Source organism: Malania oleifera, chromosome 2, assembly GCF_029873635.1.
Source record: "Malania oleifera isolate guangnan ecotype guangnan chromosome 2, ASM2987363v1, whole genome shotgun sequence".
NCBI classification, from domain to species: Eukaryota; Viridiplantae; Streptophyta; class Magnoliopsida; order Santalales; family Ximeniaceae; genus Malania; species Malania oleifera.
The window spans coordinates 67,397,360-67,413,695 of NC_080418.1; the positions used below are offsets into that span (position 1 = coordinate 67,397,360).

At 35.9% G+C, this 16,336-nt stretch overlaps 1 protein-coding gene across 1 annotated transcript; it reads right to left on the bottom strand.

The window, feature by feature from the left end:
• Positions 1 to 13,531: 13,531 nt before the first annotated feature.
• LOC131148608 (squamosa promoter-binding-like protein 4) lies at positions 13,532 to 16,130 on the bottom strand. The gene is made up of 2 exons (XM_058098439.1): positions 15,269 to 16,130; positions 13,532 to 14,029 (listed from the first exon to the last, which is right to left on the bottom strand). Exons 1-2 carry the CDS (start codon positions 15,616 to 15,618, stop codon positions 13,783 to 13,785), a joined length of 597 nt encoding a protein of 198 aa, XP_057954422.1. The 5' UTR covers positions 15,619 to 16,130; the 3' UTR covers positions 13,532 to 13,782.
• Positions 16,131 to 16,336: the final 206 nt, after the last annotated feature.

Consider the following 16,336-nt stretch of genomic DNA (forward strand, 5'->3'; position numbering starts at 1 on the left):
GCGAGTAGATTGAAGTTATGAATCAATTCTATTTCGATAGGACCTTCAGTAGACATGTTTTCAATTTCTTGCAAGGAATAATACTAACAAATTGGTTGATTTCTTAATTAATTGCCTAATAGTTGTTGCTCTATCTCGAATTGTATTATATCTCTTTTAAGATTTCTATTGTTATATTATGATATAATCGCTATTGAGGTTAAATTGCTACAATGATGAATATAATACAAGATATTTTCATAATTTTCATTATTGTTACTTGTCTTTATTATTTGATTACATCACATGAGTTGTGATTATTTATATATTAAACAACTAGCTAATATTCCATAATTGGAGCTACTAATTGGAAAAATTTTAAAAATATACTAACATAGATTCCATTGTGAGGGTTAAGTATGTTCTTGCCTTACATGCAATATAGGACACTATTTGGATAACTTAGAGTGGTTCCTACATTGAGTCTATCTCCTCTATCATCTTTCTGAAGCCACTAAACAAGCAAATGAACCAAAGTTTTATCAAACAATATCATCACATCAAATAAAGATTGTTAGAGTAGAAGTTGTGAGCATATAAAATGTGGAACTACTGCTAGAAGCTTTAAGCATATAATTCTACAACATCTAAAAGCAACTTTTGTAAAAGATACTTCTATATCTTAGACCCCATACTAGTTTTGAGGGTGTTTAATGTTTCCCACAAGGAGATCTTTTTCCCCTTTTGATGAGATTTTATTTGAAATCTTAACAAGATTTTAAATAATGAAAAAGGTTGATCCTTGAAAGGAAAAGGATGAAAAAGAAAAGGAGTTCCTTGACTTCAATAAACTCTTCTTCTTCTTTTTTTCCCTAAATAGCAAGATGGCTCCTTAGTGACCAATACGTAAGTAGCACTTAACTTGACTTTCGTTGTTCATTCAAACACATCTTCAATGTACAAATCATAAATTAAAAAATAAATAAATAAACGATAAGAAATCTACCCATGATATTTTTTCACCTATAAGGGTAGAACTACTAGTTAGAAGACTTATAAATAGAATATTAAACCAAATTTAGCTAATAGGATAAGGACGTCACTACATTAGATGCAAAAAAAAAAAAAAAGGTTTTTAAAAATCAATAAATATGTGACAAACATGGAGAAGTTCTTACCATCTAATCGAACTCCTCCGGTGCTCTTCTGCAATAATAAAGCCATTGCAAAAAGCTTATACACTAATCTCTCCTTAAACATCCAAGCGCATTAGGTGATACAAGCATATAGAAAGTAGCTTTTAGTAAGAATGTTTTTCATTCCATTTCTAATACATGAATGATTAGCTTTGGTGCAAGTTGAAGTTTTTTAAATGCATTCTCTAAAAGCTAATCTTTTGGCGACAACATTCTATATTATCATCTCATACTAATAAATGAATTTATTTTATGTGTTCTTGTTTTAATAATAACACAATCTAAAAAAGTCTATAGAATTATATGTTGAGAAGATAATACTTAAAGAGTTTAAGAATAAGATAATTATACTTCTCAGTGCTTAAAATTCTTACATGTTTCTAGTTAAAGAATAGTCATTTGATATAAGTGCTAGCTAGGGCTCGCACACAATTCTTGTATGTCAACAAAGGCACATGATTTAGCCTCTTTTGATATTTGAGTACCTTCCTGTAAATTGATTCTCTTACCAATAGGGAATTTCTTGTAGCTATTTCTTTTGAACTGCGTAAAGGAACCATTCTTAATCCCCAAGTATGTCAATAAGGATGTTGCTCCATTTGTTTCCTTTTAATTGATCTATTTTTTGTGGTCATTGATTTACTAGCCACTATTTTATTTATATTAAAACAAAACCACCTGGTGGTTGGGGAATGATATGGTATTTGAGTAGGTTATTGTAATTGAAATAGCTAGTGGAGGTATGAATTTTTGTAACTAGAAAACCTAGAGATAGGGTTTTACGAGAGCCTTTCCAAGTCAAATTCATATTATATTTTATTGTTAGCTTTGGTGTATTCCCAAGAGGGGGGTGAATTGTTAAAAATTAATCTCCTAGGTTTAGCTAATCTAGCAGTATTTCACAACCTAGGGTCTTTCTATATACACACACCCAAATGCGCAGATAATATGTGGAAATTAAATCATTCACTATAACATACACGTGCTGAAATGTAAAGTGTGGAAAGTATAAAGTACACGCACAATATGTTATTAGGGTTCGGCCAACTGTGCCTACACCACCTCTAGTTCACAAGCCCGAGGATTCCATTAAAGGCTCACTTAAATGGTGGAGCAGTGCCAATTACAACCAGGTCAATTTCAGGGGTTGACCTCAACTGGGACGCCTTAATAGGATGACACACCTAACTTTCCTCACCGGGTTTATGCCAATCCAGGACTATTCAACAGGGCTAATCTCCCTCTTCAGGCCCACGCCTAGAATACAACCAATGTGTATAAAATTTGCATACACGAAAATGTGCTTCTCATACTAAGCAAATATGTACTACAATATGTGCATGTAATAATCAATCCACACCAAACACGTAGGAACTATAAGCTCAGTGGTGTATATGTGCAATCAACACTAAATGTTATGTCTATAAACGATCAAGCACAAGAGTGTTCTAACAAGTTATTTCTTTGAAACTAGATATAACAAATCTCAATACTAGATTATGATTTCAAAGATGCTGATCAAGTATTCAAACTAACTCAAAATATTTTCTTTCAGTGACATAAGCACAAGAGTAGTTTCAAGTATATAGCATGCAAAAAATTATTTTGCACACAAAAATAAAGTTATAGGAATCTTTGTAATGGCAATGCAATGATCCTTAAGCTAACGATTTTCTTAACACTACATTTATCAAATAAAAATCTGTGGGAAAACTCTTGCTTAACTCCCCAAAATTAATGACAATCAATCAAGCAAAATAGTGAGAGTATCTAGCAATATCAAGCAATAAATAAACACTCACAAAGTAAGATTTCTCAAGGGAATGAAGGTGTTTGAGTGCTATAGGGTTGCAATGAACAAATAGGGTTTAGGAAATTTGAGAGAATTTTTGGCTAATCCTATTTGCTAATCACCACTAATTTTTGCAAATGAACCACTATATATAGAGAATGGGTAAATTATGACCGTTGGGGGACACATAGGGTATTCTTAAATTTGTTTAAAAAGTTTAGCAAAAATTAACCTTATTTAACCCTTTAACCTCGGTAAAATATTAATCAACCCGAAGGAATTCGGGTGGCTGAACTTAAGTTCGGTCGCCCAAATAGACTCATCTTGAAAATTCATATAAAATAGTTTGGGTGCCTGAATTGTCATTCGGTTGGCTAAAAAAAAGTTAGAGAGTTAAGTCCGAGGTTCGGGTGCTCGGTCATATGTTCGGTAGTCCGAACTCGAATGTTCGGTCGCCCGAGGCTTAATTTGAACTAAATCGTTCGGTAACCTGAGTTGATGAAAAGTCCTTTTCGGGTGGTTCGGGCGCCTGAGGGCAATACGTTCATTCTGGTTCGGTAGCCTGAACCAAGGTCAAACTATTGACTTCTCAACAGCTAGGGCGCCCGAGGTGATTTGTTCACCTGGGGTTCGGTCGCCCGACCTCACTCATTTTATGCCTATTAAGTTCATTTTCATTTCAATTAATTCCCCTGATATGTTAAGTGATTATGGGAACTTTCTTATGTGCAAGTGCTGGGACCTAGGGTCTTTCCAAGGCCATTTTAAGAATGCCAAAAAACCTAGCGTCGGTCGACTGATACCTAAGGTTTCTCTAAGGTCTTGAGCTTATAGATCCTACATGCATGCAATGCAGATTATTACAGACCTTTTTTTAAATGAAATTATTACAAACCCAATGATAAAAAGTACAATAATAAATATGCTGGGTCTTCACTTCTCTTCAGGTTGTCGCATGCCATTATTTGAGTTTTTTTTTTTTTTTTTCCATTATTAGAGTATTTGCGAATAAGAAACTGCACACAAACTTGACAACCATTAAATATCTGAGTATTTGTCATAATCAAAACAGGGTATAACTCATAGGGTTAACATCTATTATATTCTATTGTACTATGTCTGTTTGTCTTAGTTTTTACATTCTATACCTTATGATTAGATTCTTTTCCTCACAAGGTAGTTAGCTATATATTGTAGAGTTAGTTGAGATTTGAATCTTATCATGTATGTTTTTTATAGTAAATGAAAACTTCTAAAAAAATGTCTTTTTATGTAAAGGGCCATCTTGAAATTGAAATTTAAGAAATGAAGATCACCTAACCCCATTAATTGGATTCAAAAATTGTTTAATAATCTTTCTATTTATGCCTTCTTATATATAAAGAGGATAATCCGATAGTTATGTTCATATGTAAGGGTTATACCACACTTTTGAAGAGTTTTGAGTTGTTTGGGTATTAATCCGATCATATGAGGCTACTATATCTAGTTTATGTAGAGTACTAGAAGAATTCATCATACTTCATAGCAATAAAGTAAGACATACTTAGTTAAACTTTTTTGAGTTTATTGCATTATTATCCGTATCTAATCACATAACCATACAATTAGTCTTAACTTTTTCTCTTGTAAAGGAATTAAATTTTAGTGATTGATATAATAGCTTTGATGGGCAATCATATTACTCAAGTTTTGCCATTCTTATGATATATTTTTATTTGTTATTAGCAATCTTGGGACTATTGTGCACGACTTTTTTTGTGGGTCTAGAGATAGAAAACTAGCTGTGGTTTCTCAATATGCACCTTTAGATTTTTATTTTTATTTTTTAATTTCTTATCATATAAATAGAAATTGGTATAGAATTTGCAATAGGGTGCATAAAAAAAGAAAAGGGATTGCCATATAAATAACTGACAGGAATGGTGTAATCCCAAGAGGGGGGTGAATTGAATATTTAAAAATTCTAGGTCACTTTTCCCCTAATTTCAAAACCACAATCAGTGTATCGTAAACTAGGGTCTTTCTAAGCAATTACAAATCCCAACAATATCTACTCGAGAAAATATTTAAAACAAATATAGTAGTCTCGGTACTTCCCAATTAATCACAAAACAGTATATCTCAAGAATTCATAATAATTTAAATGCAAGCATATAAGTGCGGAAAACATAAATAGCGTAGGGAAAGAGAAGGCAGACACAATATTTTTATCGAGGTTCAACCAATATTGTCTACGTCCCCACCTCAAGCTAACCCACTTCAGGATTCACTATCGTGCTCACTTAACCAGGCGGAGTGACGCCATTTAGAATACTCCTTGTGGGGCAGAGTCTCCCTAACTCACTTAACCGAGCAGAGCCAAACCGATTCTTCTTACAGGATGGAGTCTTCCTAACTTACTTACCGGGCTAAACCAAACCGTTTCTCCTTACAAAGTGAAGTCTCCCTCTTCAGGCCACGCCTACAAATACATAAAATTTTCGTACAAAGAAATGCTTCTCAAAATAGACAAAGATGTACAATTTGAAGCACTGAATGCACTCTCAAATGATATGAAATTAAGCTTAAGAGAGTATGGGTATTTTTCTCAATAATGTTTTTGAAATCTTTGAACAAGATATATGTATATAAGATAAATACACCAAGGATTCAACCCCAATAAATATTTCTCCCAAAAATATTTTTCAATTTAAAATTGAAGGAGAACTTAGGGTTTGACATAAATCAAACCAAGAAGCTTTTCAAGCAATAAATACGAGTTTAGATATGCTCAAAGCTAGCTTGATTAATTCACGAGATAAAAAGCCTTTGAATCAATATATATGGTTCAATATATGCTCAAGGCTTTTAAGGAAACTCAAAAGTATTTTCTCCAAAAATGTTTTCAAAGAAAGAATAGGAGAAAAATAAACTTTGATCTTCAATGAGTAAGAAAGCTTTTAAGAAATATATATTAGTGATATATGCTCAAGCTTTTCCAAGAATCTAAGCTCTAAAGATGTTTTCTCCAAAGAATATTTTCAAAAGAATGTGTAGGAGAAAAACTAGGATTTATGCTCTTCAAAGAATTTTTGTAATAAGATGGGAATAAGAGAGCTTTTGATTTTGAAATAAAATGCCTAAAAATTTGAGAGGATTTTTCAAGCTAATCAAGTTGTTAATCATGCCTTGGAGTGGGCTATATATAGAATTCCTAAGAAAAATGACTGTTAGGGACACACTCGTCATTTTAGAAAAGCTTAATTAAAAAATTAATGACATTTAGCACTGGAAAAATCGTTCAACCCGAGAGGTACGGTCGACCGGGGGCTTCGCCTTTTGGCTAGCCTTTGTATTTTTTTTCAAACTTTTTGCAAGGACTGGTCAACTGATGAAAGTGCCGATAGCTTGGCCATGGGTGATTTGCAAAACATAGAGAGATGGTCGGCTGGGGCTCAAGTCCGATCTATCGGACCAAGAGGCAAGTTGGCTGGCCGTTTCAAGAGAAAATATGGTCGATCTGCCAAGGCCTCCTAAACAGGCCAAATAGAAAGGGTCAGTCGATTGTGGTGAATATAACATTAAAGGGCCGGTCGATCGGGCCTTAATAAAAAATGAATTTTGGCCCTGTTTTTGACTCTAAAAATTATTTAAACCTTTTGTATGATTATAGTTTTTATGAAAAAGTTTTTCGTGAAAACTTGTTTCCCAAGGGTCAGTCTATGGTCATCTAAGCTTTGCAATCATACCATGCAAGATATGCATTATTACATGTCATATATAAACTAAATGCATTACAAATAAAATAATATGTCTCCTTCTTCTTCTTCTTTTTCTTTTGCTCTTCACTTTTCAAGGAATACGACAGACTGTATGTTCTTTAAGTCCCTCAAGCTTCCATTTTCCCTTTGTCTTATGTGTGTGCCAAATTATAAACTTATTCAAACACTAAGTATACACATAAGATCTAAGTGCTTTGTTAGTATCAAAATAGGGATCACACTCAAAAAGTCAACAATAACAATTAGTAAGGAATTCACAATATAAAAAGTATTCTATTATATACTCTAATTGGTGCTATTGCTCCTAGCTAGGCACTCAGTCAATAGATTTGCAAGTAAGAAATTGGAAAATGGAAATTATAATACTTCTATGAATCTTTCAAAAAAATAACAATTAAATACCTAAGGAGGTGGCCAAATATAAGGGTCAAGAGCATGCCAAGTTAGGACTCCAAGATTGAAATTTGGTGGTGGTAGGCATAATGGAGGTAAAAGGACTTTAGGACCATAATATGCATGAAGATATAGTGAATTAGATGAATTCTCTACAATTTATTGAAATTGATTATACAATTATTCTAAATGTTGAAAGGACCAAGTTAGATCGATGCGTAAGAAAAGAAAAGAAGATGCATTATATAAATCAAAAACAAGGATGGCCAATTAGTACATATATTGATATGTTCCTACAAAATCAAACAACTAAGTATAGGCATTAATTTTCAACCTCGACCAAAAATAGAACTACTTTATAAGATCTACTGATTATAATAATAAATCAAAAAGGATTTTATATATATATATATATAATGAAAAGTAGGATTATGAGAAAAGTAGATGTCACCCCATCTTCCACCACTTTGGTTTCCACCCAATAAATGTAATGTTATCCATATTGTCCTCTAAAGGGCACCCTACTCCTCACATTTGTAACATATATCATTGCATGTTTTGAATACTCACTTGTATGTTTGAAGTAAGTAGGGTATATAGAAAGAAGAGGAGAGATAAAGAGAAGGTAGAGATATCTTGTATAAGGTCTGTTCCATATCATATTGTAATTCCTCTCATGATAGTGAAGTTTTGATCCCATCCGCCCATGGAGTAGGCATAGCTGAACCATGTAAAATTTTGTCTCGTCTCTATTTATTTATTTTCCTATTTATTTTCTACATATTTTATAACACATTATCAGCATGAGACTCTAACCAACTAACATATTTCTTTAATTCTTATTTAATTCATGAGGCTCTAACTCACTAATATATTTCTATATATTTATACCGCTTTAATGGACGGTTTTATTTCTGTTTATACCACCTTAATGGTCAGTTTTATTTATGTACTGCCTATATATATATATATATATATAAACTACTAATCTCCAGAAGAAATGGTATATTAGTCCTCCTGAAGAGGCTATATATTTAAATCTTCCGTTTATATATCTCTCAAAGGGATAGTCCTCCTGAAGAGGTAATATATTTAAATTTCCCGTCTATATTTTTAACCTCCCTAAGAGATGTTAAATTTGACCTCCTGAGGAGGTGAAACATTTATTCTCCATATGAAATAATATATTTAATCTTCAGAAGAAGTGTTAAATTATTACTCAATTTAATATTGTAAATTGAAATCATATTCCTGAAGAGTACAAATTGAGAAAAAAAATAATAATGTTCTCGAAGAAACATATTTAAGTACCCTAAAAGGGTGGAAATACTATTGTATTATTATATCAATTTTATTTTAGTTTTTATATTTTGTTTTCTAAATTACTTTATTATTGTTAATTTATTCAGATGTCGAACCTAAGCAAAGTTGAATTTGTTCCGCTTGATATCAAAGGCAACAATTATTTATCATGGATTCTTGATGTTGACATTCATCTAAATGCAATGAACTTGGGAGATACTATTTTAGATATAAATACCACATCCCTGTAGGATCACGCAAAAGTTATGATCTTCCTCCATCATCATTTAGATGAAAAATTAAAGACCAAATACCTCACTGTTAAAGACCCACTTATCCTATGGAAAAATTTAAAAGATAAATTTGACCACCAGAAAACTATGATTATACAAAAAGCTCGATATGAATGGTTGCGCCCGAGATTGCAAGATTTTAAAATAGTTGGCGAATATAACTCAATCCAGTATAAGATTAGCTCGAAGCTAAAATTATGTGGTGAAAATATTATTGATGAAGATATGCTAGAAAAAGCTTTTACTACTTTCCATCCCACTAATGTGCTCCTATAGTAGCAATATAAGGAAAGGAAATTTACTAAATTTTCTGAACTTATATAATGCCTTCTTGTCACTGAGCAAAATAACGAGCTTTTGATGAAAAATCACCAAACTCGTCCAACTGGTTCGACCCCATTCCCTGAAGTGAATATGAATACATCTTATGGTCAAGGACAAGGTCGCAGGCATGGTCGTGGGTATGATCATGGCCATGGTCAAAAAAATCATTGGCATCAATATGAGGCTACAATCTCCAAGAAGAGGGATAAACCCCAGAATAGGGATGGGCCCCAGAAGCGGGTAAATGATCAAAATCAAAGACCTAGGAAGCATGAAAATGAATGTTACAAATGTAGAGGAAAAGGTCATTGGTCGTGTTGACTTTGGTGTATTCCCAAGAGGGGGGGAGGGGTGAATTGGTATTTTAAAATTTATTTCCTAGGTTAAACTATCCAACAGCAGTATATACACAACCTAGGGTCTATCTATGCACAAATAAATATAATGTGCAAAAATTAAATCATGCGCGACATTCACAGACAATTGAGAATAACATACATGTGCAGTAAATATAAAGTGCTAAAATGTAAAGTGCACACACGATATGTCATGGAGGTTCGGCCAATACTGCCTATGTCCTCGCCTTAGCTCATAAGCTCGAGGATTTCACTAATGCTCACTTAACGGGTGGAGCAGCACCAGTTACAACTAGGTCAAATTCATAGGGCTGATCTCAACCTTTACAAATGATCACCTCCATGATTCATTTTATTTAACATATATGCATAGTTATAGGTTTTATAAAAAGCATATGATCACCCCTCACCCATTTTGTTTCCTAATTCACGTGTATGACAACAAAGCCCACAAATTCCACCATTCAAAATCCTTCACAAATTACCATATGAAAATCCCCTATTTACAAACTCAGCTTTATACAATTGGATTTCGAAACATCAACTAAAATCATGAATATACATACATATAACGTAGTCTAATCGGTTCAATTTCAATAAAAATTTGACATAACTTAATCCCCTTACCTGTTCCTGAAAAAAAGTCGATTACGTTCGAAAAACGAGAAACCCTAGCTTCCGAACCCGCCGCCCGAAAGTGAGCCGGCAAACTGAGAGAGGAGAGAAAAATGATCAAGGACCGATGCCAGACTCTAGGTGATCTTAGAGAGAGAGAGAGAGAGAGAGAGCCATATGAGAGAGTGAGAGAAAAGAGAAAAAGTCCCAAAAACCTAAGTTAGAGAAAGAGGGAAATGTAATTTATGTAATAAAAATACCTTACTTACTACTTAAGTAAGCTTGCCCAGAGGAAAACTATCGATGGTTTTCTTGGGGTTTCTGAAACCGTAGATGGTTTGGCAGTTCAATGCTCTTGGTTGTTTGTAATCGTCGACGGTTTTTTCCTAACATAGTGAAACCGTCAATAGTTTAGGGTCCTACCAAATCGATTTCCTATTTGTCCTTTCTTTTCCTTTATTTATGTCTTCTTTTATTTATTTATTTTTTCTTTTTCGAGTTCGAGTCCCTATAGTGACACTGTTGACCCAAGATGGAACTCCCTACATTTCTGCCTTGAGTCCCTAACTCCACCTGAATAACATGATTGCTGCTACTGCAGTTTTCTGACATGTGCTTCTCTTCCTTTACCTGAGTACGCTGCCCCATGACTCTATCACCAAAAATCATGTCCTCGATCACCCCTTTGTTTGCCATAAGATCACCCAGCTTGCACCCACCTTTCTTATACCCCAGAAAAGTATATTATCCGAACATCACACCAAGTTTGGATCTTCCATCACTATAATAGTGCACCAGTGGACATCCACTCACAACTGAGTAATCTACCACAAATTATGCCTACAATTCACCTACAACTTTCCCATCTAGCGATACCTTTGGCGATCGGTCACACGAGAAACATGTCATATTCACTGACTTCACCAAAAAGTACCATGCAAGCCCTGTATATAACCTCCCCTACTCACAAAACTTCTTGAATGAAACTAGCGTACTCAACCCCAATGTTTGACTTAAGAATCTCTCTCCTGGTCTGGTTCTCCACCTCAGCCACTGCATGAAGTACACCAAGACCCTTCGTGATAAACACGTGAAATACATGTGTCTATCCCCTAATGCTATCATCATTGGTTTCCAAATATCTAAATACATGTAGTCACTCATATACTTTAACCGCATATGCCACAGGATACCTAACTCAGATTCAACGGTTGCAACTCCACCTACAACTGTAACACCCTGCAGTGCATAGATATTTACCGTTATCTTTTCTCCTTTCATATCGATTCACCTTCACACACTTTCATTTTTCCACATTCAAACTTGTAACAATAACCATTACAGTATAAAATACCCAATGAAACAACATTCTTCCTTAGATCCGATTCATGTTTTACATCGGCTTTTACAACACCATCATACATTTGATTTTGACACTTCCTATAACAAATATTTTGCATGAAATATTATTTTCCATCAAAATACAACCAACATAAACTGACCTGTATGTGTCAAACCATTTTTAGGATAAAAGCATCGGGTATCTAAGATCCAAGAATCACCATGAGGCACTCCAAACCCGATGAAACACGTAACATATCTCTATCACTACATTATGAGTCTTCCTCCACTACACTTGTAGATTTTGACGAACCCTTAGACATATATTGACATTCTCATTTTCACCAAACTAATGATGGAATCCATGACGTGATACAACACGTCCTTAGCCAAACAAAAACGAATGATTGATCCCAATTCATTCCAAATCGCTGCATCAATGCTATCTGGTTGAAATTCTGTATAAACATTTCACCAAACCTTGTTACACTAAGAGATCCTTCAATTTAGAGACCATACAACATGCTCTGATACCAATTGTTTTGTAAATGGATCGGATATAGGATGCATAGCGGAATAAAAATGCAACAAGCAAATCAAACTTAACCATAAAACATGAAATAACAAGCACAACAACAAGATGTACGTGGTTCGGCAAAACCTACATCCACGAAAGCAATCGGCACAAAAAAGTTCACTAAGAAATTTGAAAATACACAATACACTTCACAAAGATATCTCTCATCATGTCTCACAATATCCTCAGATAAGGATAAATAGATATTCCTTCAGAGGTTTTTCTCCAACTACCCAACCACCCCAACATTCAAATTCAAAATTTAAATTTCTTCTTGTAGCTCAGGCACACTCGTTGATGAGAATAAAGGATTCGTAGACGAGTCAAAGAAGCCCACTCATCGTCGAGTCTATCCTTTCATCGACGAGTCTTTAACTCTGAGATTTTCTGCTCAGTTCTACTCATCGACGATGAGAAGTATCTACTCGTCAATAATGAGAATAGGGGATTCGTGGACGAGTCAAAGAAGCCCACTCATCGACGAGTCTTTAACTCTGAGATTTTCTAACTCTCGGTATCTACTTGTCGAAGAGCACACGGTTCTTGTCGACGAGTTTTTTACTGCCAACACAAGAAGACTTCTCTCTTGAAAAATTATGTGATACCCACCAGTTATTCTAAAAAATGTTGAAACAAAATCATAAGTTTACGAAGTAATGCAAGAAGCCGACTATTCTTGTCCTTACTGATTAAAAAAATTCTGATTCAAAAGATGACTATCATTCAGATGAAACATTTCAGGTCCAACCTATTCTCTCTTCTAAAGATTTTCAGATAAGTCCTCATGTTGAAATTCAGTTCCTCCTTGAAAAATATGGTAAACATATACTTGTTGTTGCATATATTGATACGGATCCCATAAGACCATGGCTAATCCAAAAGTTCTACCATCAGACAATATTTGCAATTGAGCAATTTGTGACTTACATATTTGGAATTTATTGGAGTGCGAAATGGCACAAAATTTTTAGTCCTGAAGTTGTATAAACTAAAGTATGCTACAAGTCAACATGAAAGGGGTGCTCAAGAAAAAAACAAAACAATTAAAAAACTAAAATGAAAGAGGAAAGAAATGACAAGCCAGAGAAATGTCAAATGCAGTTAATGATGGGTGACAGCAAGCAATTACCCCTGCATATATGTAAACCAAAGTTTGGACATTCTTCTGTATGCACATGGCATTTCTCCATTACACAATTAACAAGTTAAAAGTTGTCTTCACAATCAAGTTTCTTGGGATTAAAGAAAGGGAAAAAAAACTAATGATCATGGGTTAAAGCAATTAATTTATTCAGAACTAGTTAAACTGCGAAGCCACACAATGGAAGTCTGCAGCTACCTCCGCAACTAGGTGGTACTGTGCAGAGGGAGTACTTTTGGTAAATCAATTAATCAACTAATATGAAAGAGGCAAGGAATAAGAAGCCAGAGAAATGTCAAAGCTAATTATGGGCGGCAGCAAGTAACCCTGGTATGGAAACCGAGGTTTGGGACATTCTTCTGCAATCACATGGCATTTCTCCATTACCCAACAAGTCAAAAGTTTGTATTCTCAATCAATTTACTTGGGATTAAAGAGAGGAAAAACACTAATGATCATGGTTTAAAGCAATTAATTCATTAGTAGTTATCAAATTGGCAAGCCACAATGGAAGTCTGCAGCCACTAACCCAACTAGCCGGTAGCAATCACAATGCAGAGAGAGTACCATTACCTCTACTCATACTACTAGCTAGTGCTCCTAACATTAATCTAAGAACGCCTTCATCAAGATTGACAGAAGAGAGAGAGCATTCATGCATGCTTGCTTGCTTGGGAGCAAATTAACAGAAGCTGGGTCTGGGTCTTAATTATCTGATCTGAAAGTGTTTGTAAGTGGCATTCTCTTGGATCGCTATCTGAATTCTGCCCATGTCGTCCACCTGCCCGCACACACTGTTAATGTCCTTCAGCTGAGCGGTTGCCCCTTTCCTAGTCGACCCACCTCCTTCCGAGGCCTGCGAATCCAGTGAGGTCTTCCTGCGCCGCTCGTTGTGTCCTGCCAAACGCCTCCGGCAACTCCTTTTCGATTCATCAAATTCCGATAGTTCGTGGAATCTGCATCATAATACATGTTCTCTTCTTATCAGAAGGGCCAGCCAGCGAGTTCTGGTAAATTTGAAACACCTTGCACCTCCCTCTTTCTCATTCTTTTAAATCACTCAAAAGTCACAAAGAAATATTGGATAACAGATTAACAGCTGAATGGAAGTGCTGGGAAATACAGGACTGTGCAATTGGAACAGAGCCAAAGGCCCACCATAGATACCATACCACCAGCTGAGATTGACCATCTGTGAGCATGCTATTTGGATTTTTTGTTTTTTAGAAAAAGCCACTGGTAGTATAGGAAATAGACAAATCCTGTTGATGCGACTCTAGTCGAACTAAGCTAAAAATTGTACAGAATGGGTCATTAGAGCCCATAAATTGCATTATTAAATACGTGAAAACAGGGGAGAAAATCTGCAGATGGAGCAGAGCAATACCAATAAAAAGCCAAACTGTGAATGACCCTTGAATACAAATGTTGTGAAATCAGGACTCTGCAATTGGAAACAAAGCCACACGCCCACCATTGATACCACACCCCCAGCTGAAATTGACCTTCTTATATATATATATATATATATATATATATATATATATATATATATATATATGTTTGTATATAAATATATATATATATATGTTTGTATAATCATGCAATTTGGATTTTTTTTACAGGAAAAGTCACTGTAATATAAAGACAAATTTTATTGATATATGTCTTGTCGAACTAACCTGAAAAGGTGTAAAGATTGGGTCATTAGAGTCCATAAATTACATGATTATGTGAAAACAGATGAGAAAAATCTGCAGCTGGAGCAGTGTAATACCCGTAAAAAGCCAAAAGAATAGGAAACAGAAGAAAAATAAATATAAATAGAAGCGTTTCAACTGCAGAGCCACAGTTAGATTAGCCAACCAAGTCAAAATGAAACCCCCTGTCACCGCACTCAAGAAGAAAAATTAAAGTGAACAGAGCTCTTGAAGGTCTTCTAGCTATCAGATTTTTTGGTAGCCGCCAGTGCCACGGTTGAATGACTGGTGAATAAACAGTGTCGAGCAGTCAACTGAGGAGTTACTTACGCCCACCATATATATATATACACACCCACACACACACACACACACACACATATATATATATACACACAAACACACTCATATATGCATATGTAGGCATGATGCAAAGAGACCCAGAAAAGGGAAAAGTTAAAAAAACACGATCAATGTATTAAAAGAAGGAAAAACCTGCTGCATTGCTGACAGAAGCGCTGGCGGATTCCGGCGACGAGGACGGCAGGGGCCTTGAAGTGGAGCTCGCACACCTTGTGGCGCCTGTGGTACTGCTTTGCATCGCTCAGATCAACACTGCACTTCTCAGCTTGACAGCAGAACCTCATGGAACCACCACCCCCAGTACTCCTCTTATTCCCGCCGGAACAAGCCGCTGCTGCTGCTGCGGCGGCGGCGGCTCTCTTCCTCCTGTAGTCTTCATGATCGTAGATAAACCCCGCCGGCTGCTGCTCCTCGGCGGCCACCTCGGTCTCCTCCTTCACCCTATCCCTCGTCACCACCACTCTCTGCTTCCCCTTCTCCATTAATTAATTCCAAAACGGAACTAGGAAAAATTAAATTAGTTCAGTGGCAGTGGGAAGTATAAGCGAGAGGAAGAAGAAGAAGAAGAAGAAGAAGAAGAAGAGGGTAAAGAGAAGAAGAAGGGGGAGTGAGTGATGAAGTGATGATGGTGGGTGATGAGAATTATAGGCGGGGGAAAAGTAAAAAGAAATTAAAGAGAGAACGGGAACGCGTGAGGACCACAAGGTGAGAAGAGCTTCCAATTCATCCCCCTCTGTTTCTCTCTCCCTCGCTGTCCATATGGAATGTTAGACACAAAAACAGAGAGAGAGAGAGAGAGAGAGAGAGAGAGAGACCTGATTCTCGTGAGTGGTGGTGGGCCCTACAATGTTAAATAAAGGAGGGGTTGTGTGTTAGGTGGTTAAGGGTACGGGGTTTGGGTGGGGCGGAGGGGGAAGCTGGGTTCCGGTGGGGATTGGTCGGGATCCAAACGGTGCGTTTCTCTGCGTTACGTGTGTGCTTTTTGTGGACCAATGAACGGCTGAAACGTGGTAGGCCTTATTTGTAGTTGAGTTCCGTGCGGTGTGTCATATTGTGGTGCGCATGGTACGATTGGTAGTGCAGTGGGGTCTCCTACGGCCTACAGGCTACACCTGCAATGGTTCTAACCGTGGAGCACAGTTTTAATGTTTCATCATCTGCCCTCCCCAAGTATGGTCTTTCCTTGGAGCGACGGGTCTA